The sequence below is a fragment of the Trichechus manatus genome, unplaced genomic scaffold, assembly GCF_000243295.1.
Source record: "Trichechus manatus latirostris isolate Lorelei unplaced genomic scaffold, TriManLat1.0 scaffold00007, whole genome shotgun sequence".
NCBI classification, from domain to species: Eukaryota; Metazoa; Chordata; class Mammalia; order Sirenia; family Trichechidae; genus Trichechus; species Trichechus manatus.
The window spans coordinates 27,639,098-27,662,576 of NW_004443943.1; the positions used below are offsets into that span (position 1 = coordinate 27,639,098).

The following is a 23,479-nucleotide window of genomic DNA, read 5'->3' on the forward strand; positions in this document are numbered from 1 at the left end:
TGGGTACCTCTCTGAGCTTCTGAGCTTCTTCTGCCTTGGCCAGAGGAGGGCAGTGCTGGACATGTGGGGTCTTGTAAGGAGGAGCGTGCCACCCCAATCTCCTGCATCAGAGCAGAGAGATGGAATGACTGGGGCTGTCCTGGTCTGGGAGCTCTGTGGCTGCTGGGCCTCCTTCCTCAGTGCCCCCAGAAGTCTGGGGGTAATGCTATCCACCTTCCACCTGACACACAGATCAAAGAGCCTTTTCCCCCGCTTTTTCTTCAGAAAACGAACTTCAGAGAACAAGGACTAGTCCCACTGTCAAGGACAGGGTCACCCCATCCATGACCTACAACCCCTCTGGGACCCTACGACCCCCTCCTTCACCATGAAGCTGGTATTTGATGCAGAAAGGCAGCGTGTGATGCGTCCCTTTCTCTGACCTCTTAGCTGGGATTCCATGGCCACACAACCCTGTGACCCCATGTCACCTCGATTTCAGGACCCCCCCTGGCCCCATGACTCAGTGACTCCCATGCCCTCATGACCCCTGACCTTCCAAGTGACCTCCCTGGACCTTGACCCCTGAGTCTGTTCTTCCTATAAACCCCCCTTGTGACTTTGGCCCTGGCTCCCCTTGGGGGTCTTGTTGGTCTGGGGCTCCCCAGGAAGATGTGGGAAAGGCTCTGGCCCCTCCTCCTGAGCTTCCTCACAGCCACGGCAGTCCCTGGACCCTCACCACGAAGACCGTCCAGAGAACTAGATGCTACCCCGCGGATGACCATCCCCTACGAAGGTTAGATCCCCAACCTTGAGAGGCAGTGGAAACCAGGGCTAGGGGTCGGGAGGCAGCCCCAGGGCTGGGCTCACAGCTCCCACTCTCCTCAGAGCTCTCTGGGACCCGGCATTTCAAGGGCCGAGCCCAGAACTACTCAACGCTACTGCTGGAGGAGGCCTCAGGGAGGCTACTGGTGGGAGCCCGAGGCGCCTTGTTCTCTCTCAACGCTCTGGACATAGGAGATGGGGCTCACAAGGAGGTCAGTCTGGGATCTGGACCACCCAATGTCTCCAGCCTCATCCAGCTCCCTGGGAACTCAACTTGCCAGAAACCCTGCCAGCTCTCTACAGACCCCTGCTCAGACAGGGCTGTCCTTCTCAGCCCAAGTCTCCCTTGTATCCAATGCTCCTCCGGAAATTCATGCTCACCCTGACTTCCCAGCTCCCTTGGATCCCATTTCCCATCCCTGGCCCCACAGGTAGTGAGGAGAAAGAAGGGCATTGGGATCAATGCATCAGCCCATTCTCTTTCCCCCACCAGATCCGCTGGGAGGCCTCCCCAGAAATGCAAGGCAAATGTCATCAAAAAGGGAAAAACAACCAGGTATGTGGTCTGCCCTGTCCCCAGCTCCTTTTCCTCCCTCTCGACTGGGGACGTCAGGGTCGGTGGAGATAGATGAAGAGGCACAGACTAGCCAGTCCATCACAGCAATCTCAGTAAATGTTATAGGTGTTGCCCAAGTAGCGGGTCTTGGCCGCAGTGCTTCTCATCAATGTTAGCTTGGCCTGCTCGTGGTATCTTAATCTCCTCTGGGCTCCCAAATAATAATCATGATAGCAATAATAAGCAACCCCTAATAAGTGCTATAGGGTCACTGGAGCCCTACCTGATGGTGCAGTGGTTGAGTTCAGGCTGCTAACCAAGAGGTCGGCAGTTCGAATCCACCAGTCTTTGGTAACTCTAAGGGGCAGTTCTACTCTGTCCTATAGGGTCGCTATGAGTTGGAATCGACTCGACAGCAATGGGTTTTGTTTTTGGTTTTTGAATAAGTGCTGACTTAGCTATTCTAATTCTAAATTAACCCTATGAAGTAGTAGTATCTCCCATTTTATGGATGAGAAAAACAAGGCTTTGGTGAAGGAACAGCTCAAGTATCCAGTATGGAGGGGTGTTAGTGAAGTGTCAGCCTTTTCTGACTAAAGAACAGGGTGTCTGTAGGGCGCCCACATCTGGCTATGTAACAGATCCACTGGAGGGCTTTTTTTAAATACCCATTTCCAAGGTCCACCAGACTGGGGATTCTGGTTCAGTGGATCTGGGGCAGTGTTGGGCAGCAGCATTTATAAAGGCATCTCCAGGAGATTCTGACAAAGGAGGCTGCCTCCTGGGGCACTGTAGGTAGAAAGGGACTGGTGAGGCAGGTGGAGCCCAGTCATGGAGGCCATAATGCCCAGCTGTGAGGTTGGATTTTATTCTGTGACAATGGGCACCTGGCAATTTGACACTTTAGAGACTCTCAAACTGTAATGTGTACCTGAATCACCAGGGTGTGTTATTAAAATGCATATTCTAAGTCAGCAGGCCTGGGGAAGGGCCTGAGTTTCTGCATTTCTAACAAGATCCCAGTGACACTCATGCTGCTGGTCTCTGGACCACAATTTGTGTAGAAGGCTTTAGGAGAACATATCCTAAAGCATGTTCTGAGGAACATTAATTTTCAAAAGAGGGCTTTAATTAATTGGTCAGATTAGTTTGGAAAACACTACATGCTCAATCACACAATGCACAGCAATATCCTTGAGGCTCTGAGAAGTCCTTCAGTAAAGATAGGTTTTACCTTGTGGTTTCCAAACTTATTTGACCACAGAATCCACCACCCCCCCTTTTTTTTTTAAAATATAAACACCCTTGGGGAAACACTGCCACAGGATTATGAATCTGGCCCGGGCACTAGATGGATTAAACTAGGGTGAGTCTGGAGGCAGGAAGAGCAATGGGGAGGTTGGAGGCATCGTGTAGGCCAGAGGAAGGAGGCCTGAGGGAGCTGGTGGAGAGGAGGAGATGGGTGCCAGAGCGCTGCTTCAGGTAAGGGAATGGGAAGAGGCCAAGAGGTTTCCATGGAGTTAACCCTGGATAGCAGGCAACAGGAGGAATCATTAACAAGGCAGAGAAGTCCAGAGGGCAGCAGTTCAGGGCATCCAGTGGGCAGAGAAGGCCAGTGTGGCTGGAGTAGGGTGCATGAGGCCAGAGAAAGAGGTCCCATCAGGCAGGGCCAGCAGCATGTGGGACTCTCTTCTCAGGGCACTGGTGAGCCACTGAGGGGCTTTTTAAATACAGTGATGTGATCTCTTTACAAAATATGCCCTGGAAAGTGGGCGGGAGGGGAACAGGAGTATATTGATTGGTAGAATCTCTCTGGACGGAACAGTGGTCACCTTTGAAATGGTAACTGGGGAGCTAGGGGACAGGAGTAGAAGGGAGACTCTCTGTCTACAACATATCCCTTTGTACCTTTGCGCATGTGTACATGCATTCCTCATTCACTAAATAAGTAAAGGAATTGTCATAAAAAGAGTGGCAGAGGGTCAGGAGACCCATCAGGTGGCCGCTGCAGAAGAGGTGATGGTGGTGACTTGGACTAGGGTGGTGATGGTGAAGGTGGAGCAGGCCAAGTCAAGAGACACTAAGGACAAAGAATTAATCATGGAGAGGGACTGAATGTGGGGGTGAGGGAGAGGGAAGCATCAGAGATGACTCCTAGCTTCTGGACAGAGTAATAGGATGCATGGAGGGAGCCAGTGGGAAAGACTGGATGGACAGGTTTAGGGGGAAGGTACAGGTTAGGGAGGAGGTGTTGAGCTTGGTTTCCAACCATGTGAGTTTGATGTGTCCGTGCAATATCAGAGGGAGAGAGGGCTACAGCCTGGGGATAGATTTGGTAGTGTGACTCCAAGGAGGTGTGGGAGCTCCAAGCCTCAAGCCTGGGAGAGGCTGAGAAGGAGCACAATGTGAAAGAAGCACCTCAGGAGCTCCTGAGCAGGAGTGTTGGGGCTGAAGGAGACAGGAGGAAAAGCTAGTGGAGTGGTGTCTTGTAACACACGGGATAGAGAGAAGAGGGGTCATGCCACTCACAAGGCAGTGAGCTCTAGGGAATATTCTGTGTTCTGGGCAGTGAGAAGGCCCATGGGGAGCTTGGAAAGAACTGCTTGTGCTGTGGGCGGGGGCAAGAGCCAGACGTCAAAGCTGAACTAATGGAGGCCTCTGGCCTGGCCAGGAGCTCACGGCCCCACCCCACCTCATCCACAGACTGAGTGCTTCAACCACGTGAGGTTCCTGCAGCGGCTCAATGCCACCCACCTCTATACATGCGGGACGCATGCCTTCCAGCCCCTCTGTGCAGCCATTGTGAGTATGCCTGCCCCATCCCTGATCCCTGGGCCCTGACCTCAGGCTGGTCTCAGCTTGGGCCACAGCCCCTGCCTGTCCTCAGGACCACTGACTTCTGGCCCCTCGTTCCCCCAGGATGCTGAGGCCTTCACCTTGCCAATCAGCTTCGAGGAGGGCAAGGAGAAGTGTCCTTACGACCCCGCCCGTGGCTTCACAGGCCTCATCATTGGTGAGTGTGCCCTCTTCCCTACTCTGGCTCCTCACCCACAAGCACGCTGTTTTGGGGACATGGATCTTGTTAGTGGGACTTGCTGCCCTTGTGTATCATGTACCTCTCATTGTGTGTCACATGCCCTTGTTGTATGTGGCATTTCTCTCATACTTGGCATGTCCTTGTCCCAGATGGGGGCCTCTACACAGCAACACGCTATGAATTCCGAAGCATTCCTGACATCCGCCGGAGCCGCCACCCTCACTCCCTGAGGACTGAGGAGGCACCGGTGCACTGGCTCAATGGTTAGGAGGATGAGGCACAGGCTGATGGGGGCGGGGGACTATGTCTTCATTTTCACTCCCTTGGGCAGCTGACCATTCTAACCCCAAATCCCAAGGTGAGCCTGTCCATTCCTGTGTGTTGTCAAGTGAGGGGCAGGGGTAGGGGAGTCCCCAGCTTGTCCCAAAAGCCTCCCGAACTGCCCCGCCCACAGATGCTGAGTTCGTGTTCTCTGTCTTGGCACGGGAGAGTGAGGCCAGTGCAGTGGGGGACGATGACAAGGTTTACTACTTCTTCACGGAGCGTGCAGCCGAGGAGGGCTCTGGCAGCTTCAGTCAGAGCCGCAGCAGCCACCGCGTGGCCCGTGTGGCCCGTGTCTGCAAGGTGAGTAGGGCTGAGGCCAGGGCAAGGGTGAAGAAGCTGGACCTCGGACTCGGCCCATGACCTTGTGCCCCTACCTCCCCAGGGAGACCTAGGAGGGAAGAAGATCCTGCAGAAGAAGTGGACATCCTTTTTGAAGGCGCGTCTCATCTGCCACATTCCACAATATGAGACTCTGCGTGGTGTCTGCAGCCTGGACGCTAGCAACTTAGCCCACATGCGCTTCTATGCAGCCTTCACGCTGACCACACAGTGGTCAGTGCAGGGACAGTGGGGAGGCAAGGAACTGTGGACAGTGGAGGGCTGGAGCAAAGGTCAGTGAGGATGAGATAAGATCATCTGCAGAGAGGGCTGGCTGCAAAGAGAGAACTTCTTTCAGGCATGGCCAGCTCATCTGGGGCCAGAGGCAGAGTAGCCTGTTGACCCACAGCGGCGGCTCTGTGGTCATGAAGCCAGATTGGTCAGGGTAACAGGGGTGCCAGGCTAGGCATGGGGAGGAGGCAGGCTCACTGTGTGTGACTCAGCCCCCTCCCTACATCCCGCCCCTAGGAAGACACTGGAGGCCTCAGCTGTCTGCCGCTATGACCTGGCTGAGGTGCAGGCCGTCTTCACAGGCCCCTACATGGAGTACCAGGATGGCACCCGGCGCTGGGGCCGCTATGATGGTGGGGTGCCTGAGCCCCGGCCTGGCTCAGTAAGCATCCAAGCCTGGGGCCTGTGCTGGGTAGACAGAACCCATGGCAGGGGCAGGGGACTGGCCTTGTGGGGAAGGCAGGCAGGCAGCGGAGTCCTGAGGTTCACTGCCCTTGTCCCTACCCCCAGTGCATCACAGACTCACTGCGCAGCCAAGGCTACAACTCATCCCGGGATCTGCCTTCCCTGGTCCTGGACTTTGTGAAGTTGCACCCACTGATGGCTCGGCCTGTGGTGCCCACACGGGGACGGCCCCTGCTGCTCAAGCGCAGTGTGCGCTACACACACCTCACAGGGACACCCGTCACCACACCTGCTGGACTCACCTATGACCTGCTTTTTCTGGGCACAGGTGCTCCTGACCCCTGGCCTGAGCCCTCTGGTGACTGCTGACCCTTGATCCCTGTTGACCCCCAGTCCCCTAGATGACCCTTTATCACAAAACTCTGGTGACCATCAATGTTGATGCTTCAGTGAACATTCATTCCTGGCCCCTGGTGACCACTGACTCTTGGTGACTGCTAACTCCTGTCACCAACCACAGTGACATTTGACCCTGATTGCTAATGCTTCTAAACCCAATAATTGCTGCCATGACTAACCCAGAGTTCCCAGTGTCCTGAGCGCCCACTGCTACTGGCTGAATCCTTGCCCCTGACCTCATGTCAGCCAAGCTGCTCCCATCAGGTCTGTTGTGGGGGCTTAGAGCAGACCCCATTGCTAGGTCTGATCTCACTGACCCTCTGCCCTTTCAATGCCAGCTGATGGGTGGATCCACAAGGCCGTGGTCCTCGGCTCTGGGATGCACATCATTGAAGAGACACAAGTGCTAAGGGAGCCCCAGTCTGTGGAGAATCTGGTCATCTCTCCAACACAGGTAGCCCCTGACCTGTGACCCTCCATGTGGCCTTCTGGGATGGGAGGCTGGGCAGTGGCTGGGTGTGTTGTCTGGGGGCAATGCCGACCAGCTGTCCTCTCTGGCTCTCAGCACAGCCTCTATGTGGGGGCCCCTAGTGGAGTCATCCAGCTACCACTGTCCAGCTGCTCCCGCTACCGCTCCTGCTACGACTGCATCCTGGCCCGGGACCCCTACTGTGGCTGGGACCCCAGCACCCGTGCCTGCATGGTGGCCACCACCGTAGCCAACAGGTGTCAGAGTAGAGGGTGGGAGGTGGTGGCGGTGAGGTCATATGTGCCCAGGGTGAGGCCCTGAGTGGAGGAAGCACTGCTAACTTTAGGGGGGTGGGGGCCAGTTGTTTAACAGCCTCGTCGAGCCTTTTGCTGGGGAAACTGAAACCCAGTTCTCCGTGTTCATGAATCTCAATCCTCTGTCTCCAGGACAGCACTGATACAGGACATAGAGAGAGGAAACCGAGGCTGTGAGGGCAGCAGGGACACAGGTCAGTGGCACTCATGGATGTTTGTAGGCCTATTCCCTTTCATGTTTGTGTCTCTGAGTGTCTGTGTCTGTGTGCTTTCAGTGAGTATGACGGTTAGGCTTTTGAATAGTGAGCAGAGCAGAGGACTGAGAGAACTGTTACCAGTCAGCTCCGTGAGGAGAGGGGCCGTGTGGGCCTGTCTTGTTCACCTCTGCATCTGCAGCACCCAGCACAGAGCCTGGCACATAGTAAGTGCTGAACAAACATTTGCTGCCCAGGTGAATTATAAATGAGACAGGTCCAAAATGAGAAGTGTCTAGTCACTTCTGTGGTGGTGAAGGTGGGGCAGGCAATCAAATGATCACACAAATGATTAATTACAATTAATTCTTTTCATTGTTTTTTTATTACAAAAGGAATAATTACAGCTATGACAAGTGTTCAGAAGGACAATGGGCACTTCCTTAAGGAAGCACTGATGACTGAGCTGATACCTGAAGGAAGAGCCACGTTAATCTTCATAGCTCACATTCATTGAGTACTAGCTATGTGCCAGGCACTGATCAAATGCTTATTTGCATGATCTCATTTATTCTCACAGCATTTCTATAGATAGATGCCATATTACCCCCATGAGGGACAACCTCTTTGAGGCATAGGGAGGTTAAGTAAACTGTCCAAAGTTAATCAGCTATTAAGCAGCACAGTCAGAATTCAAACCTGACCCCAAGCAGTCTGACTCCAGAGTTTGTGCTTTTAATCACTATGTTCTACTGTGCTATTAATAAGGCAAGTGGAGGGCTCAGGGTAGGAAGATGACACCCAAGCAGAGGAAACAGCAGGCAGAGAGATGTTAGGGTGTCTGAGCATCAGAAGAGGCTAGAGAAGTAAGCAGGGGCCATGCTGAGGATTCTGGTCTTTATCTGAACAGCAACAGGAAACCTCTGAGGAGTTTGAGGCAGGATTTGTGTTTTTAAAACATCACCCCACCACTAGATGAAGAATGGATTAGATGGGGCCAGAGCAGTGCTGGCAGCTGTGGAAGGAGAGAAGCAAACAGGTCTGAGATAGATTCTGGAAGCAGAATCTTGGTGAGGGTTGGATACAAAGGTGAAGGGGAAAGAGGAGGCAAGGGAGAACCCCAGGTTTGTGCTTAAGCAACTGAGTAGCTGGTGATGGGCAATTCACGGTGATAGGCAATTCAAGGAGAGGACCTGGAGTACTTTGGGAGGAGGCTTTGGCCTCAGTTTCTCTGAGGTACCTCAGAGACTACAAGTGGAGATGTTTAGCATGTGGTAGCATGTTCAAGTCTGGCGTTCAGCAGAGGTCTGGGCTGGAGGTAGAGTCTGGGGAGTCATTGGCAGATGGCAGGAATTGAAGCCACAGGAGAAGATGAGAGCATGGAGAGAGAAAAGAAGAGGCCCAAGGCACTGGCTTCTTCCTGGGAGGGTCAATGTGAACCTTATGTGGCAGCATGTGTGGAGAGTGCTTGGTCAGCTGTCACTGGGACTCCAGATACTGTGCTTGTGCAGGGGACTTAGCAGTGAATGATCTGGCCTGCCATCTCCAGTGCTCCCCTGGCGATGGGCAGGCACTGACCTCTCCTCCTGCACCCCCCTCCCAGAGCCACCACCACCACTGAAGACCCGCTCCGTGCTCCGGGGTGATGATGTCCTCCTGCCCTGTGACCAGCCATCCAACCTGGCCCGGGCCTTGTGGCTGCTCAATGGGAGCATGAGCCTGAGCGATGGGCACGATGGCTACCGTGTGGGTGTGGATGGGCTGCTGGTGACAGACACACAGCCTGAGCACAGCGGCAACTATGGCTGCTATGCTGAGGAGAATGGCCTCCGCACTCTGCTGGCCTCCTACAGCCTCACTGTCCGGCCAGCCACTCCTGCCCCAGCTCCACAGGCCCCTGCTATGCCTGGGGCCCAACTAGGGCCCGATGTAAGGCTGTTCTATGTGCTAGCCATTGCTGCACTTGGTGGCCTCTGCCTCATCCTGGCCTCCTCCCTCCTCTATGTGGCCTGTCTGCGGGGAAGAGGACGAGGGCGCAGACGGAAATACTCACTGGGCCGGGCCGGCCGTGCAGGGGGATCTGCCGTGCAGCTGCAGACTGTCTCCGGCCAGTGTCCTGGAGAGGAAGATGAGGGTGATGATGGGGAGGGGGCTGGGGGCCTGGAGGGCAGCTGCCTCCAGATCATCCCTGGGGAGGGAGCCCCAGCCCCACCTCCCCCGCCACCCCCACCACCCCCAGCTGAGCTGACCAATGGGTTGGTGGCACTGCCCAGCCGGCTACGCAGGATGAACGGAAACAGCTATGTGCTCCTGAGGCAGAGTGACAACGGAGTGCCGGCAGGACCCTGCTCCTTTGCTGAGGAGCTCAGCCGCATCCTGGAGAAGAGGAAGCACACGCAGCTTGTAGAGCAGCTTGATGAGAGCTCCGTCTGAGCTGGGTCCGAGAGAAATGCTCTGCCAAGCCAGCCCATCAGCCCTGGGCTGGGCCGGTGCCTCCCCGACGCAGCCACCCTACTTCACATCCCCCATTCTAGAGCCTTCTTCCAACTTTTTGATGTCCCTGTAGGACTGGCCAGTCAGGCCCAGCCAAAGTCCCCTCCTCAGTCTCCAAAGACCCATGTGAGAGCAGCCCGGGCTCACTGGTGCTCCTGAGAGGTAGGTGCTCCCCAGGACCAGGAGCTCTGCATACCCAGCCCTGATTCCTAGCCCCTTAACCTAAGCGCTTGGGAGGAGAGGATGCCATCCTCCTGCCGAAACCCTTCCTTTCTTCCAGGCAGGGCTCTGCAGGTCCAGATGGTCTCATGTCACCACCCTCTGCATGGCCCTGCGTGCTGGATGGTCCTGAAGCCAGAGGAGACCTCTGCCAGACACCAGAGCCACTTGAGCCCTGTGTCTATTCACACGTGCACATGGAAAAATGTCAATCTGCTGGGCTGCAGTGCCCCCACCCCACCTTCTCCTGGTGCATTCTTGTGTTTCATCCTTTGGACTTTGGATGCCCTCCCAACTGCCACATCCCATCTTATCTCATCCCCTCCTCTAGTCACAGCCCCATGTAGTGACCTCTCTGGCAGAGTCTGGGCACAGGCCAGCCTAGGGAGAGAAGACTGCATCATTCCCCTCTTCTCCCTTCCTGTGCACCCCTGTGAGTCAGCCTCCCCACTCCCCTTGGTCACTCCTGAGTGACGAAGACAGAGCTCCAGGCATTTCCCTCACACACACATGGAAACACATACTGTACTACAAATGTGCTTATATTTCGACTCATGTACCTTCTGAGTCTCCCCCTGCTGCTGTGGACATGTGTCTCTCGGGTTTGGTCCATTGACATTTCAGAGGGAGGTCCCCCTCCCGTTTAGCTATCCTTGCAGACCCTTCCCTAGGATGGGTGACCAACACTGCACTCAATGAGCCAGCCTCCCTTTTGGGGATCAAGCATTTGCTACCCCCAGACCAGCACACAGGGGAAGGGAGGAGCGATCTGATGTCTCCCCTGGCACATGAAGCCCTTTCTTGGAACTATGCAAAGGGCAGAGGCTGGGAGTTTGGATGCTTGGCTCCCACCCCTGTCCTACCTCACCGGGGCACTTTTAGGGTCCAGGGGCCTCAGAAGTCTCCAGGCCCATATGGGACAATCAAATCCTGACTGAGCTCCCCCCAGTCCCCTTGGGTGAGGAAGACTGTTATTTTTGTAGCTGAGAACGTGGAATCCCACGGGTTTTTACTGCCCTTCATCCAGCCTCTCCCACCTCCATCCCACAATGAATGTATTTATTGTGAGAACGACTATACTTTAGGAATGCCCCATTCACCACCCAGGTGGGTGGAAAAGGCATGTGACAGAGTGGGGAGCCTAGGCTCAGCTCCTCCCCCCGTTGGTTAATAAATACCCTTTCCCACAGCTGTGAATGGTCTGCTTGGTCTAGATTGGCTTTTCCCTGGTCACCAGGGGACAGGCTTCTGAGCCTGTGGAGAAGATGCTATAGTGATTTTTGCATCCAAGCTTGGCTGTGCTCTCCACAGAACCATTTGCAGAGGAAACTGGGATCCTCAGCTTCCATCCTGGCTGCCTGGGCTCAAACTATTCACTGATCATGGTGATAAGGGCATGACAAACAAGGGAATTACAGGTTCGAGAATTTATACAAGTGTCTAGTTTTTACTTCCTACTTTTTTCCTCACCCTTTTTAACTAAGCCTGGATGATGCTCCTTATTTATCAGCCCTCCTGTTCTTCCCCAAGAAGCTTTTCAAAATCCTCTACCTCCCTCAAGGGAAGACATGAATTGATTTCTGAACAAAGAGGGGCAGGGGGAGAGGGATAGGGCAACTAGAGGGCAGAAAAGCTTGTTACCAGGGACCCGGCCTGAGAATCACACCCTCCAGAGGTCAGGCCTAAATTAATCACATGGCCTTTGGCACTAACCACCCTGTTATGTGTTCTGCTTCTGGTTTTAGAATAATGAAAAAACAGGTCTTATGTTTAAAATATGCACACATTTTGAAGTAAGACCTCAGACGTCACCTTAGGTAAGTTTATTAACATGTTTTCTAATCTGTATACAAATATTCACACATATAAAGTGCCTAGCGCAATGCCAGGCTCACAGCAGAAAACAAGGTGCTAGCTCTCCGGCTCAACAGTTGCAGCAACAGGACATCGCAGATTCTTCAGAAGAAGCCAGGCTTGAGCCCTTCACCGCGTTTTGAGATCACTATTACCAATTTGGATTCCAGAAAATGAAGGCCCTGTGAAACTCTTGAGAGCTTCCAGGTTTCAGAGATGCCAGCCGATAAGGATAAGGAGTTTCACAAAGTCACTGTCCCTAGCAGTGGGCACCGAAAATAAACAGGCAACTCTATCCCTGGCAAAAACTTTGGCGTCAGCTTCCCCATGGGTGAGCTCCATTTGTCTGCCTGGCCATGGAATCCCCTGAGCCAAAAGAGGAAGAACCACCTCTGCAAGGGGGGAAGAGTCCAGAGCCTGGGGTTAGAGTGAGTGGGACCACTTGTCACTGGGCTGGGGCAGCATCCTGGAACTCTCGGGGGCGCAGCCCGCCGGGTGCTGTCGGTTTGTTGATGAAGGGGTGCCACTGGCCCTGGATGCTAGGGCTGTCCGTGTGGAAAGGCTTGCGGATGCGGATCACGTCAAGGCCCGACTGGTCGGCCAGCTTCTGCACCAGCGTCGCAATGTCCTCGGCCGACTTGCAGTGGATGCTCTCCTCGCGCACAGCCCCGTTAACTGATTTGGGGCGGGTGGACGGGAGAGGACTCTGAGCGGAAGGTGAGCCGGAGGAGCCCCGATTCAGCCCACCCTCCATCCCCAGCCCTGCCCACTCACGGTATTCCGCCACTACTCTAGGCACGCAGCACGGCCGCGGGTTCACGTAAATTACGACCCCCGGGTTCCGCCGGGCGAAGTCGACCACCTCCCGTTCCACGAACTCCCTGAAGGACCAGAAAGAGTGAGCAGGGTGGCCTCTGACCCTGGGCGACCTCTGCCCGGAACCATTCCCCTGCCCTTCCCCTGGCTCACCTGGCACCGCGGGACGAGGGCGAGTCGCGGCTGAGGCTGAAGCTGAGACGCTGCAGCTGCTGCACGTAGCGACCCAGGCCGTTGTGGAGGACACTGGTCAGGAACCGGCTGGCAGTACCTCGCGCAGTCATGGCGACAGCTCAGAAGCCCCAGAGCCAAGCGGCGAGGAGAGGAGGCGGGACTAAGCCCCGTCGCTTCCGGTTCAGAGGAGCCCGGGCGGAGTTTCGCTTCCGAGGTCAAGGCGAGTGGCGCGTGCGGTTGACCCATGTTGCGGGCGAAAGGGGTGAGAGGAAAGTTGTGAGTCGGGAGCAGGGTCTGGAAGCGCGGAGCTCCTAGTAGTAAAGCCGGGGGAGGACGCAGGAGTGGATAGGGAAGTGGGCATTCTTTTGGGCTCAGAGATTGGCAGGGGCCTTGGAGAGGCGCTCTAGTCGTGTTGAGGGTTCCACTGAGGGCCAGCAGCAGCGAAGAGGACTCTCGGTGGGGGCCTAGAGCAGAGGGGCTGCAAAAAGGATGTAGATGACTTTATAGGCGCATTGGTAGAGATGAGGGTGAGGAGATTCCGGGGAGGAACAGTAAAGGCGAGAGATGATGTAAAGAGACCATATTGGTTAGGGGTGGTGTAGAGGGTCATAGAAGTGAGGGGGTGGTAGAGAGAAGCTGTAAAGGTACCACAGAGGTGAGGGAGCCATACAGAGGGACATAGACTTGAAAGAGGAGGCCTTGGATGGTGCAAACGGTTAAGCGCTGACTACTAGCTGGAAAGGTTGGCCGTTGGAACCCACCCAGAGGCGCCACAGAAGAGAGGCCTGGTGGTCTGCTTCCAAAAGGTCACAGCCTTGAAAACCCTATGGAGCCGTTTTACTCTGCACACATGGGGTCTACATGAGTCAGAATCAACTCGTGGCAAATAATAACAAACGTGAAAGGTTCGCTTTGGTGGGCATAGACGTGAAGTAGCGATGTAGAGGGGCAGAAGAGTGCTCAGGGGGATGTTTGTAGGGGAGAGGTTAGAGGAGAGAAAGAAGCTACTTACAGTGAGCTCTGTAGAGCGCTGTGAGGAGGCTCTCTAGAGTCTGGCCTAGTGAAGGCACCAGAACGAGGCACCTAAGGCATTTCAAAGTAGTGACTTCCTCCATTTGACTAGGAATGTGGGTCCTCCTCCGAGGTGGATCCCCCTTCCGTACCCTGCTGCCCCTGCGTGGGGAATGGATGGGTCGGAGGGGCGTGCCCCGAAGCTTAGTCCCAGGACCTCCTCGCAGACGGTACAGGAAGGAGGCTCTTCCAGCCTTAGACGTACCAGTGTTGCCTGTAACTGCAACTGACATCCGCCAATATTTGCGGACTCATGGGATCCCCTTCCAGGATGGCCACAGCTGCCTGCGGGCACCCAGCCCCTTTGCAGGGGCCTCACAGCACAAGGACCATGCTGGTGGTACCACTTCCTTCAGCCTCTTCATTGACAAGACCACAGGCCGCTTTCTCTGCATGGCCAGCCTAGCAGAGGGGAGCTGGGAAGACTTCCAAGCCAGTGTGGAGGGGCGAGGGGACGCAACTAAGGAGGGGGTCCTGCTCAGTAAGGCCCCAGAACCTGTGGACAGTGAGGAGGTCCGGAGGATCTGGGACCGAGCAGTACCTCTCTGGGAGCTGCCTGACCCACAGGAAGCCCAGCTGGCTCGTGTGATGTTTGGCCTCTCCAAGGTGACGGATGATACACTCAAGCGTTTCAGTGTGCGGTATCTACGGCCTGCTCGCAGTCTTGTCTTTCCTTGGTTCTCCCCTGGAGGCTTGGGATTGCGAGGCCTGAAGCTAGTAGGGGCTGAAGGCCAGGGGGATGGAGTGCACTATGTGGAGACCACCATTCCCCGGCCTGGTGCCTTCCACAATCTGTTTGGATTACCACTGATCAATCGCCGAGATGTTGAAGTAGTACTGACTAGTCGTGAGCTGGACAGCCTGGCTTTGAACCAATCCATGGGATTGCCCACCCTTGCCCTACCAAGGGGAATAGCCTGCCTACCCCCTGCCTTACTCCCTTACCTTGAACAGTTCAGACGTATTGTACTCTGGCTGGGGGATGACCTTCGGTCCTGGGAAGCTGCCAAGTTGTTTGCTCGAAAACTGAATCCTAAGCGATGCTCTTTGGTGCGGCCTGGGGACCAGCAGCCCCGTCCCCTGGAGGCCCTGAATCAAGGCTTAAATCTTTCTCGTATCCTGCGTTCTGCCCTGCCTGCCTGGCACAGGTCTATTGTGTCTTTCCGGCAGCTTCGGGAGGAGGTGCTAGGAGAACTGTCAAATGTGGAGCAAGCAGCTGGCGTCCGCTGGAGTCGCTTTCCAGACCTCAATCGCCTCCTAAAGGGGCATCGGAAGGGCGAGCTGACAGTCTTCACAGGTGACCCTTTGGGAAATTATTGTTTGGGTTAGAGGGGCAGAGGATCAGGTGGCCAAAGCATGTGGATTTGGGACGCTGTAGATGTTGAAAAAGAGGGTTCCCCTCCTAACCTTGAAGCCCTGACCTGTCTCTTGGTAGTTTCAAGGGTAGGACTTTCCTCCCTCACCCAAGTCTGTGTTCAATCCTCCTGCAGGGCCAACAGGCAGTGGAAAGACAACATTCATCAGTGAGTATGCCCTGGATTTGTGTACCCAAGGAGTGAACACACTATGGGGTAGCTTTGAGATCAGCAACGTGAGACTAGCCCGGGTCATGCTGACACAGTTCGCTGTGGGGCGGCTGGAAGAGCAACTGGACAAATATGATGAATGGGCCGACCGCTTTGAGGACCTTCCCCTCTATTTCATGACTTTCCATGGGCAACAAAGTATCAGGTGAGGTCCCCAGACCCAAACCACTTTGCTTTCCCAGACAAATCCCAGCACTCAACCCTCAGTTCTTTTTCCAACTCCAGTGGGAATTCGTGGATCTTCAAGACAGGCTGAGGGTTTTTAAAGAAGGGGAGGGCAGGCGAACAGGCCCCTGACAGAGTTTTCCAGATGCTGGTTCTTCTGCCTGGGATGGTCTGGAGGGTGTCTGTAATTGATTCTTGAATCTGTTGCCTCTTCCTCTTCCCAGGACTGTAATAGATACAATGCAACATGCAGTCTACGTCTATGACATTTGTCATGTGGTTATCGACAATCTGCAGTTCATGATGGGTCACGAGCAGCTGTCCACAGACAGGTGACTTTCGACTCTTGTCAAACTGGAACCCATTTGAGCACACGTCTTCTCATGCATCTGGCCTCTAGGCACACACACTGTGCTCTCTTGTTTTCTGAGATGTGTACAGGCACACGTGTGATTCTAGCTTTACAGAGGTGTAGGATGTGGCAGTGGGAAGTATGGACTCAAACCTGAGTGTGAGTCCTTGGGAAGAAGGAGGTAGAGTGGGGCTGGGTGGTTTGAATGTGAATGTGGGAGATGTGAATGAATAAAGAGTGTGTATATGTTCTTGTCCTTCTGTCTGTGTCCAGTAACCTCTTTGTTGGGCTGGGACAGGATTGCAGCTCAAGACTACATTGTCGGGGCCTTCCGGAAGTTCGCTACAGACAACAGCTGCCATGTGACATTGGTCATTCACCCCCGTAAGGAGGATGATGACAAGGAACTGCAGACAGCATCCATTTTTGGCTCAGCCAAAGTGAGTGGCCTTTGGAGGAGCCCAAGCTTTGGGGAGTAGAGAGGGCAGATGTGACCAGGAACAACTCTCATACAGCCTTAAATCATCTCCTTGACCATTCTTCTGGGGAGGCAGGAGACAGCTGCGTCTGGGGCCATGACATGAGGACTGTATATGGTAGGAATACACGGCCTGATAATAGTTGGTCCTTTGCCCTCTTTGTCCCCCTTTAGTGGGGAAACAAGGTAGTAATTACAACTCAGTATGATAAAAGCTGCGATGGGCGGCACAGGTATTTGGGGAGCAAAGAAGAATGCTCTGAGTCAGCCTAGGACATCTGAGGAGACTTCCCAGAGAAGGTGTCAACAAAGGTTGGGTTGAGTTTTGACAGAAAATAAGTTAGATAGATAAATGGGAGGGACTTCAGGGCAGCAAGACCAGCCAGATCCCGAAGCTTTCAGGTGTACCATGAGTGCCTATTACATGCCAAGGCTGGGCTGGGCACAGGGAATACAGGGTGAGGAGCACAAACTATGTGCCATGATGGACCAAGGAGCTGGGGAAGAGAATAATGTGGAAGTGGAAAGATGGTGCCTCCTTTATTTAGGTTAGTGGAGAATGATCTCTCTGGTGAAGTATGACATTTAGACTAAGACCTGAATGATGAGAAGCTGGAGTTGGGTGGGGTGTTCAGCTGTGAAGAAGTGTTAGAAGCAGAGGGAGCAGCATGTAAAGTCTGAGAGAGCAGTGAGTTTATTGTCAAGTAACTGAAAGACTGAAGTGGCCCCAGCATCATAGTCAATAGTTGAAAGAGCTATGCTGATGGGGAAGGTACTTTTCCCTTCTCCCATTCTTGCCCCTTCTCCCCACGCCTTCAGCCTTCCTTTCTGCTTCTCTCATATGTCTTCTCACGCCCGCCTTCCTCCTTCTGTCCCCCAACCCCCAGGCAAGCCAAGAAGCAGACAACGTTCTGATCCTACAGGACAGGAGGCTGGTAACTGGGCCAGGGAAACGGTATCTGCAGGTGTCCAAGAACCGCTTTGATGGAGATGTAGGTGTCTTCCCACTTGAGTTCAACAAGAGCTCCCTCACCTTCTCCATCCCGCCAAAGAGCAAGGCCCGACTCAAAAAGATCAAGGATGACAATGGATTAGTGGCCAAAAAGCCCTCTTCTGGCAAAAAGGGGGCTGTGTCCCAGAACTCTGAGACCTGCCTGGACCAGGCCCCCAACGCCTAGCAGCCAGACACCTGTCAGCCTTCATGGTGCGGGTAGTGCAGAGCTGAACATTGAAATAAGCCTGGCAGGACAGGCTGGGGCAGAGACTCCTGGCCCTCTGACCACTGACAGTGGTGCTGAGCTATGGGCCCTTCTCAGTCGGAGGGGCCTCGGCTAGGGCAGCGTTCCATATGAGAGAATTCCATTTAACAGATATCTGAGAACCTACTCTGTACCAGGCTTTGTTCTGGGTCCTCGGGATAGAGCACTGAGCATGACAGATGTGGTCCCTGTTTCCATGAGACCTGCATTCTGATGGGGGAGAAGAGATAAGCAATGAACAAATAAGCAGAAAACATAATTTCAGATAGTAAAAAGCGCTATAAAGAACACAGCAATAGTGTGATAGTGCTTGCAGGCTAGTTTAAGTGGTGGGAAAACGTGTCTCTGAGCAGAGGGATTAGAGAAGGGGCCGAAAGAACCAGAAGGAGCAAGCCATGTGAACATCTGAAGGAAGAAGGGATCGCAGCGGCGGGAAGAGTAAGTACAGAGGCCCTGAGGTGGGAATGACCAAGTTGAGTTAAAACAGGTCAGGCCCCTGAACCTGGAGGGGAATGAGGAGTTCCTTGTCAGAACTCTACCTGAGGCTTTCAGAGCCAAAGGGTGACGTGGTAGGTGCCAGTTCCTCTGCTCCTCACTCTGTGAAGCCTGTCGTGAGACGGCATTTGCTAGAATTGGCATCCTAGGTGCTTGGCCCTAGAATATCAGGGCCCCAAAACTGGGAGTCACCTCGCCCTGGATTGCTTAGCAACAGAGTCACAGAAGGAAGCTGTGAGCCCAGAGTGCCTGCCCCCTGGATACTGATGCCAAGGCTTGCTGCCTCAGGCAGGCAATGCTTCTGGGGTAGAGGCAGCCATGAATTTTTATAGAGCCTTTTCTAGTTTTACTTTAAAAAAAAAAAAAAATTTTTTTTCCCCCTGCCTTTGTTTCTGTGCTTTTTCTTATTTGTCCACCAGGTGTCCCCAGTCTATCACTGGACTCTCCTCTCACTTTGGTTTGGGGATGGATGGGTCCCTTCACCATTTCCAGTATTTGAGCTGTGGGTTCCCAAGGGAGCTGGGGAGTTGAAGGGCCTTCACCCCCCTGCACCACCACCACCTCCTCTTCTTATCCTTAACTTCCCTGAGGCACTCCATGTAGTTCCTGCCTGACCAGCTGTCCCTCTGGTGTAAGCCACGTGCTGGCCTTCCTCACTGTGGGCTTGGCTCAGCGTATTCTTATCTCGAACTCACCCATTTTTCTCCTTGTACTCCCAGTGTTTCTGTTGTATTAGTGCACACCATAGCTCTTGGGGATCTTGTTAAAAATACAGAACATAGCCCTGCTCCCCACGCCCATCCTGCCACACGTACATTTCTAATTCTGGAATTTGGGGAGGGGTACAGGAATCCTCATTTTTGACAAGCCCTGCAGGAAATTGTAATGTAGGTGATCCACAGACCCTGTCAGAACTAGTATACCTAAATGATGACACTTTCCTATCTCACTTCCCCTGCTATTCTAAAGTCCCGGTTTCCCTTTAGATTTGCCTATTCGTTTTTGAAAGAGTGGTGAGAACATAAGATGCTCTCAGGAAGCTGGGGGGAAGCCTTTTGTAAGGGTAGAGTGAAAGTTTTTCTGCTCCCTGGAAGCAGGGCTGCCTTGTCAGGTTCTCCCTGTCAACCTGAGGGGGTGCTTCTGGGACCCTATGGAAGGGTAGGGGGTCTCTGGTCTGCAGAGTGTGGGAACAGTGACCACAAATGTCTCCTGGGAAGACCCCAGAAAAAAGCTGCTGCAGAGCTGTTTTCTGTGGGACACCCTGGAAGGGGTGGGAGTAGCTCCTCCAGGGCCTCCTTTCTTGGGGGTCTCTCTCCCAGACTGGCTGGAGCCAGGCCTCCCTAATCCTGCAGTAATCATTCCCAGCCGCTGGCTGGTCTAGGCCTTATCCAGGGTCTATAACATTGGACGTCAGCCATGCTTTCCAGACTCAGAACACCAGGTCATTCCTGCCTATAAGGACATGGGCTCGACATTCTGCTCTCCCAGAACCCAGATGTGTTCTCGGGAAGTCCTCAGAGGTTTCTAGGAGGAGACCTCTGAGGTCTCTGTGGGAATTGGGGATACAGGGATAGATCCATACTTGCCTGTTTGTCTTGCCTCACCCTCCTAGCAGACACCCCCACACAGCACAAACCAGAATGATGAGGGGGAGGGGAAGCTAAATACCCCTAGCCCCACCCCCTACACAAACACATTCCACTCCACACCTGCTTTAAACTCCCGGTATCAAGATATAACCAAAGTATGTACAGGAGCTCCTGGAACCTAGAAAGCAGTGGGGGACCCCCTAGGACCTGTGTAAGGTCCCTGAAGGGCCACTGTCCACATACCCAGCCAAAGTGGACATTACCTGGGATAGGACCGACTCTGCCTATCGCCAGCTAGATGTAAAAATCTCCCTGAGAGCTCAGAGAGAGCCTGGCCAAGCAAAGTCCAGTTGGATTTGCAGCCCTGTCCTCATACTGACACTATGTCACACTTGGTGAGAGGAAGGGTCTCCAGGGTGAGGGGGCAGCTTTGGTCTTCCAGCAGCTTCCTCTCTAGTGTGCGTAGGTTTAAGAAGGTACTAAACTTCCTGGAGTGTCCTACAGGCCAAGTACTCAGACTGCAAATATGGCCCAGATACCTGCAGACACAGGCTGCACTGGGTGCCAGGGAGGAGGGGAGCTCTTGGTGCCTCCCAGCAATACAGGCCAACTTCCTGTTTGTGCCTGTGGGTGGGACTTTATGAGTCTAAGGGAAGCTTGGCAATGCCCTGTGGGGGCCAAACTGGCAGGCCTCCTCACCTGGGCAGACACCTACTCCAGGGAAGAGGGTGGTGCTGGTTCTGCTTGAGCAGGCCCAAGATGAAGTCGGGGGAGGGCTGTTTTGGTGAAACCCGAGCCTTCTTTGTCTGCTTCCAAGGGATTTTCCCAGTTTGGGGAGTGGGCTGGAGTCGACCGGGTTGGGCTCCCTAGGGGGCAGGGAAGGTGGCTGAGTCAAGACCTATACCCAGCTTAGTTAGGCGGCCAGTAGCTTAGCTCTCGGTCACATGCTGCTCGCCCCTTCCCTAGGTTGAAAGCCAAGTTCAGGAAGCTGGTGAAGTCAGAGGCCAGAGGGGCAGCCTTGGGCTACTGTCCAGCTTCTCTTGGGCCGGGTACTGGCTCTTGAGGGGGTGCTGGGCAGACCACTCCCCGCCCCGGGTCGGGGGCGCGGCCTCAGCCGCCCCGCCCAGCTTCACCAGGCCGGGGCAGGCGGGCGTCCTAAGCCCGAGCGGGCTTGGGAGCCGGCAGATCTGCTGCGCGGAGGTGTCCGCGCTGGAGCAGGAGCCGAGCTGGAGCGGCGGTGCAGGTGGTGCTGGGTGAGTGGTGGGGCTGCAGGGGTGTAGGAACTCCTGCCTCCAGCACATTCCTGCTCTGGAGCGAACTTTCCCCGTCCCGGGAAGCTGAGGGTTGGGGTGAGGAGGCGGGGGATCCCCACTCCGTGGGGGGTAGGCAAGGGAGTCTGCACAGGGAGGCGACACGGAAACTCGCACCGAGGAGCCCACACGCGTGCCTACAGACACACGCACGCACTTGGGACACATGAACACACGTGCATTCAGGAAAGGAGGCGCCCAGTGGGTTACCCTTGCAGTCTCGGGCAGGGCGACCGGCCCACGAGGACCCTCCCGTGGGCAGGGCACTCTGCTGTCGCGTACTTGGCGGGGGTGGGGGAGAGGGGCAGCCGGGTGACCGCCGACGGGGGCGGGCCGAGTGGGACGCATCCGGAGGTTCCTGCTTCCCCGCCGCCCGCAGGTGAAGACTGAGACGTAAACAGGCGCCGAGCACGTGATCGTACCGTAGCCTAGTAGCTGCACTCCCCCGACTCCCGCCACACGCGGAGACTTCCCCCTCCCCAGGCTCTGGCTAGTTTACACCGTTCCACAAAGGGCCGTATTCCATTCTACGTCTCGAGCCTCGAGCGGTGATAAGCCCTACCCCAGAAATGGGAGCACAACCCCCCCTAGAGCCGGGGTGGCACCGAACGGGAGACTGTTAGGCTGGGATGAGGTTACCTGGGCTCCTCGCCTTTCCTTCCACAAACACATTCGTGGTGTCCCCATCCCTGAAGGTATGAGGGGGGACTCTCCTTGGTAGCAATGGACAGCTGTCCCCGACCGTCCCGTACTCCCATCCCAGGGAGCAGCTGCTTGAGTGTCTGTGGATCTCCTGCCTACCACCCCATACCACCTGGCAAGACTGGGAGTTCTACCCCCAATGGAGGAACAGAAAGCTCACCCACGCAAGAGTGCGAGCCCCCCCACCAAGGGAAATGCATGAGTATAAACATCCCTTCATACCCCCTCTAGCAGAAAGGAGGACGAGCCCTTACCCAGGGCGGTGGGCAACGGTCCTGTGCCTCCCTCCCCGCCCCCACGCCGCCCCCTGCACACACGCTGAGCCCAGCTGCTGCCAGAGCTTCTGGGCAGACTGCCGGGAAGGGGTGGAGGCTCTTGGTGTCCCTGGCGGCTGGGATCAGGACAAGGCCAGACGAGGGGGTTTCTTCCGGGGAGGGGGGTCTCAGGCTGTTCTTGTGAGGCTAAGGGTCTGGGATGAGCCTGAGGGTTGCTGGGCTATGATTCCCTTTCCAGGGAAAAAGAAAAACAACCCTTTCCATAGAGCTAAAAATAGAGCTGAGAGCCGGCCAGGGCTGTGGCCTGGAAGGGGGGGATGCTCCTTCCTGGGGCGGAGCCGAGCTCTGGCAGGCCTTGGCCCTGGGGGGCAGGGAGGCTGTCCTTGCCCAGGGATGCCAGCATCAGCTGACCTGACCAGGTCATAGAGACCCTTGAGGGAAAGTCTGTGTGGAAGAATATGTTTGTGAAACAATGCGTATGTGTAAAAAGTTATCTGTAAGCAACTGTGAATAAGACTGTCAATGTCTGAAAGATGATTAGGAGACTAAGTGTATTTATTTAAGATTGTGACTGGATGTGAAAGATGCAAACCAAGGCATGTGACACAGAGTGTGCCTCTGTTGGCCTGAGAGATTACAGGAAGAAGGGACATGGGACCATGTGATGGATGAGGCCGTGTGTGATTGTGGATGTGTGAGACTTAATATGGGAAAGACCGCGTGGGTGTTAAAAAGACTGTGTTTGTTTGCGAGAGGCTGAGAATTTTTGTGACCCTGGGAAAGACAGTAGAATGTTGTTTGCTGTGAGGCTGGTGTAGGTTTGGACTGTAGGTTTGGATCAGTTCACCCCAGTGATTGTTGGGGGACCAGGCGCAGCCTCTCTCCGAGCGTCTTTGCAGATAGTTCCGAAGGAAGGTTGAGGAGCACGGAGCCGTTCCAGGAACAGGCCTAGGCTCGCGAGGGAGAGGGTACAGTCGTGGGGAGTGGGGTATGATTCCCATAAAGGGGGGGCGGGGAGTGTGTGGCTGGGTGTGTTCTCCGAACGGGACGCCAGGTGGCGCCACTTCCGCAAATCCAAGAGTGCCGCCCTCGACCCGCTGCGGGTGGGGCAAGCACGGGCCGAGCCTCGCCCCCAGACTTGTGCTGGAGCGCAGGACCCCGGCAGAAGGGGAAGCGGGCAGCTGACCGCAGGCCTACCCCTATGGACTCTGAAGCTGGAGAGTGTGTCTTGGGGAGAGGCTCCGACTAGAGAAGCGGAGGGGGAGGGGCAGCCGCCGCCGCGCCTGGCCCTTTGTGCTCAAACAATGACCAGCTGCCGCCGGCCCCGGGCCCCCGGTTGAGGGGGAGAGGGTGACCCGCCACTGCCAAGTCCTGAGCCTTCAAGTCCGCAGACACTAGGCCTCGGAGGGAGGGAACCTGGTTCCCGCTGTGCAGCGCCTACTTGCGCTCCGCCGGACACGCGTGACGTGGGGGTGCTTGCGCGTGTCCGCACCCCGGGGGCGGGGCCGCCCTCGGACCTCTCCCCGCGCC

The 23,479-nt window shown here is 55.1% G+C and overlaps 3 protein-coding genes across 3 annotated transcripts; 2 read left to right on the forward strand and 1 right to left on the reverse strand.

Moving 5' to 3' along the window:
• The first annotated feature begins 651 nt into the window (after window positions 1-651).
• On the forward strand, window positions 652-9,544 carry SEMA4G (semaphorin 4G). Its single transcript, XM_004370039.2, has 14 exons — window positions 652-775; window positions 868-1,016; window positions 1,298-1,360; window positions 4,064-4,162; window positions 4,280-4,373; window positions 4,547-4,660; window positions 4,852-5,021; window positions 5,104-5,273; window positions 5,568-5,712; window positions 5,841-6,063; window positions 6,473-6,588; window positions 6,700-6,875; window positions 7,050-7,111; window positions 8,715-9,544. The coding sequence occupies exons 1-14, from the start codon at window positions 652-654 to the stop codon at window positions 9,542-9,544; spliced, it is 2,535 nt and encodes an 844-aa protein (XP_004370096.1).
• A 1,304-nt stretch (window positions 9,545-10,848) lies between these two features.
• MRPL43 (mitochondrial ribosomal protein L43) lies at window positions 10,849-12,850 on the reverse strand. Its single transcript, XM_012558080.2, has 3 exons — window positions 12,647-12,850; window positions 12,452-12,558; window positions 10,849-12,352 (listed from the first exon to the last, which is right to left on the reverse strand). Exons 1-3 carry the CDS (start codon window positions 12,775-12,777, stop codon window positions 12,123-12,125), a joined length of 468 nt encoding a protein of 155 aa, XP_012413534.1. The 5' UTR covers window positions 12,778-12,850; the 3' UTR covers window positions 10,849-12,122.
• Window positions 12,851-12,961: 111 nt separating this feature from the next.
• On the forward strand, window positions 12,962-18,393 carry TWNK (twinkle mtDNA helicase). Its single transcript, XM_004370041.3, has 5 exons — window positions 12,962-15,035; window positions 15,229-15,469; window positions 15,714-15,821; window positions 16,140-16,281; window positions 17,207-18,393. The coding sequence occupies exons 1-5, from the start codon at window positions 13,793-13,795 to the stop codon at window positions 17,495-17,497; spliced, it is 2,025 nt and encodes a 674-aa protein (XP_004370098.1). The 5' UTR covers window positions 12,962-13,792; the 3' UTR covers window positions 17,498-18,393.
• The last annotated feature ends 5,086 nt before the right edge of the window (window positions 18,394-23,479 follow it).